The sequence below is a fragment of the Lycium barbarum genome, chromosome 5, assembly GCF_019175385.1.
Source record: "Lycium barbarum isolate Lr01 chromosome 5, ASM1917538v2, whole genome shotgun sequence".
Taxonomy (NCBI): domain Eukaryota; kingdom Viridiplantae; phylum Streptophyta; class Magnoliopsida; order Solanales; family Solanaceae; genus Lycium; species Lycium barbarum.
Window position 1 is genome coordinate 61,003,765 of NC_083341.1, and position 2,969 is coordinate 61,006,733.

At 33.0% G+C, this 2,969-nt stretch overlaps 1 protein-coding gene across 1 annotated transcript; it reads left to right on the top strand.

Annotated features, from left to right (window-relative positions):
• Positions 1-1,992: 1,992 nt before the first annotated feature.
• Positions 1,993-2,721, top strand: LOC132642494 (auxin-responsive protein SAUR76-like). Its single transcript, XM_060359656.1, has one exon. It carries the CDS (start codon positions 2,057-2,059, stop codon positions 2,438-2,440), a length of 384 nt encoding a protein of 127 aa, XP_060215639.1. The 5' UTR covers positions 1,993-2,056; the 3' UTR covers positions 2,441-2,721.
• Positions 2,722-2,969: the final 248 nt, after the last annotated feature.

Consider the following 2,969-nt stretch of genomic DNA (forward strand, 5'->3'; position numbering starts at 1 on the left):
AGGTGTATATTAATTACACTCCATAACTAAAACATACAAAATAGGTTAAAATAAAAAAGCAGCCCTTGTATCCATATTTTTCTCTCTCCTCCCTCCCTTCTCCCTCCATTCTGCTCTCTCTTCCATGAAAAATATTCAATGTTCTTCAAGTCCACTACTTCTCCCTCCCTTCTGCTCTCTCTTCCATTTTCTCTCTCCTTACTGCCACTCCACTGCCATTCTGCCACCACCATGGCCGACGTCACCACCATCCTCAGCTCCTTCCCCTTCTTATCGATCTCCATCCATTCACCTTCTCCACACCACCTAATTTTTCCTCCAGATCTGTCGTCACCATCGGCACTGCTCCTTCCCCTTCTTTCTTCGGTCATCATCTTCTCATTCCTCCAGATCTGTTGAATTTTATTTTTTATATTCAGTATTTGAGTGTATTCGTTAATTTTTTTTGGAAAAATTCAACTCAGTTGTGCAAGTTGAATACAATTTTTTTGTGTGTTTATGTTGTTTGAATACCACTGATTTTTAAATACAATAAAGTGAATACAATGTAAAAGTAGCTATAGATGAATACAACTGAGTTGAATACATATGACTTGAATACAGTGAAAAGAATTTTTGAAATTTTTTTATTCGCTGTATTCATGAATACAGCTAGGCCGTTTTATAAATACAGCGAGCCATTTTTTTAATACAGCGAGGAACTGTAGCTACGAAATGTAAATATTGAAACTGTAGCTATGGAAAATTTTAAACCCCCAAAGTGTAGTCATTTATGTAAAATTCCCATTTTTTAATTTAAAGATCAGGTCCGTTAGCTACAGAGAATATATGCAACATTTCTGTAACGGTGAGGGTATATATTCACTTTTTTAACAAGGGATATATTTGTTCTAAATCCTAAAATTTAGGGGTATATTTGCCCCTTTTCCCTATTTTTAAAAGTAAGGGTTCACATCTACTACTCTTTTTGTCCCAATTTATATGATACACTTTCCTTTTTAGTCTATTCTAAAAAGAATAAACATTTTCTTATTTGACAACAATTTAACTTTAAACCTTACCTTTGAAGCTTAACGAGATAATTTATAATCACGCAAATCTCTTTGACTTATTTTAGATCACAAGATTTAAAAGTTTTTTTTAATTCTTAAACGTCGTCCCAGTCAAACTATATCACATAAATTGGGACTAAGGGAGTAGTATTTATTGCAAGGGAAAAGGTGCAAATATGCCCATCAAGTTTGCGATTTAGAGCAGATATATCCCGTTATAAAAGTGGTGTAAATATACCCCTGCCATTACAAAATTGCGCAAATATACCTTTTTTGTTGACGTAATTTTTTTTTTAAAATCATTTAGTTTATTTTTTAATTAAAAAAATAACATATGGCTTTAAAGTAGACATATTTTTCTAAAGCCACATGATAATTTTTTTTCTGGTGGGTCGGGTATGGTTCATTTAAAGAAATGGGTAGACTTATTTTTTTTAAAGCCACGAAGATATTTTTTTAAACGAGCCAGACTCAACCCACCAGAAAAATATTTACCATATGGCGTTAGAAAAATATGTCTACTAAAAAAGAATGGGTAATTTTTTTTTTAAAGCCATATGGCATTTCTTTTTAATTAAAAAATAAGCTAAATGATTTTTAAAAAATCCTGTTAGTGAAAAGGATATATTTTGCACTGATTGTGTAAGGGCAGAGTATATTTGCACTATTTTGTAACGGTAAAAGTATATATATATATATATATATATATATACTATTTTTTATATATCTACTCTAAATTACAAAGTTGAGAGATATATTTACACCTTTGCCCTTATATTTCAATTTTAATAATCTTTACTCGTATAGTTATGTTCGAGAGTCATGATTTCAATTGAACCTTTATTGATATTGCTAGATGTGCCTTTGATCTTCCCTAATTCCTTTTATATACGAACCTTCCTATCTTTTTCTCTCATCAAAATACCATTTCTTATTTCATTCTTCCTCAATATTTTCTCTCTTTTCTTTTCTTCTAAAACCCCCACAAAAAGTAGTAATTAGTAATGGCCAAAGGACTCACAAAGCTCAAATCAGTGTTGAAAAAAATGCAATCTCTCAAACTAGGCCGTACTACCAACGTAATGGCCACCAACAATTCTTGCTCGGATGATGATTCATATTCCTATTCCTATGAAAGCAATTGCTGCAACAGTAAGGACCTACATCCAGTCTACGTTGGTAAATCACGCCGACAATACCTCGTTAGCTCCAACGTTGTCTGCCATCCACTCTTCAGGGAACTTGTTGAAAGGTCAGATGATTCAGAAGACTCCGTCGCCATCGCTTGTGAAGTTGTTCTTTTCCAACACTTGCTTTGGATGCTCGAAAATGCTGATCCCCAGCCTGAATCCTTGGATGAGCTCGTCGAATTTTACACAGCTTGCTGAATTATTTTTAATTGCACTCCGGGATATTCCATCATGTGTTATATACTAGTACTATATAGTTGTAAATCTATTTCCAGATCGAGTTTTATAAATTTAGCGCGATTAGGAAAGTTGATGATATATACGGAAGATTTAGAAAAACAGAGCAGGCAGTGACAGTTCTTCTCCTTCACCCATTTTTACAGGGCTAACCTCTCAATTAATGGAGAAGCCTAATGGGTGGGTAGGGATTGATTATATTGTATTAATGTAGTATTACAATCTTTTTAATTATTCGTTGTATTACATTTACAAATATATATATACTACAGTGGAATGAGGAATCTGAAAAATAATGCAAACTTATTACTTGGTACAGTTGGTTAAAATACGTTGATATGGTAAATATTCTGTCAATATATATAAGTTTTCTTAGCAATATAATATCATCGTTAACCAACAAAGTGAAGTTGACCAATCTCTTTAAGCTTGGCTCGACATGAGTTGGACGTGATTAACTGTCGTATTGATACGATAACGAAGGACAATT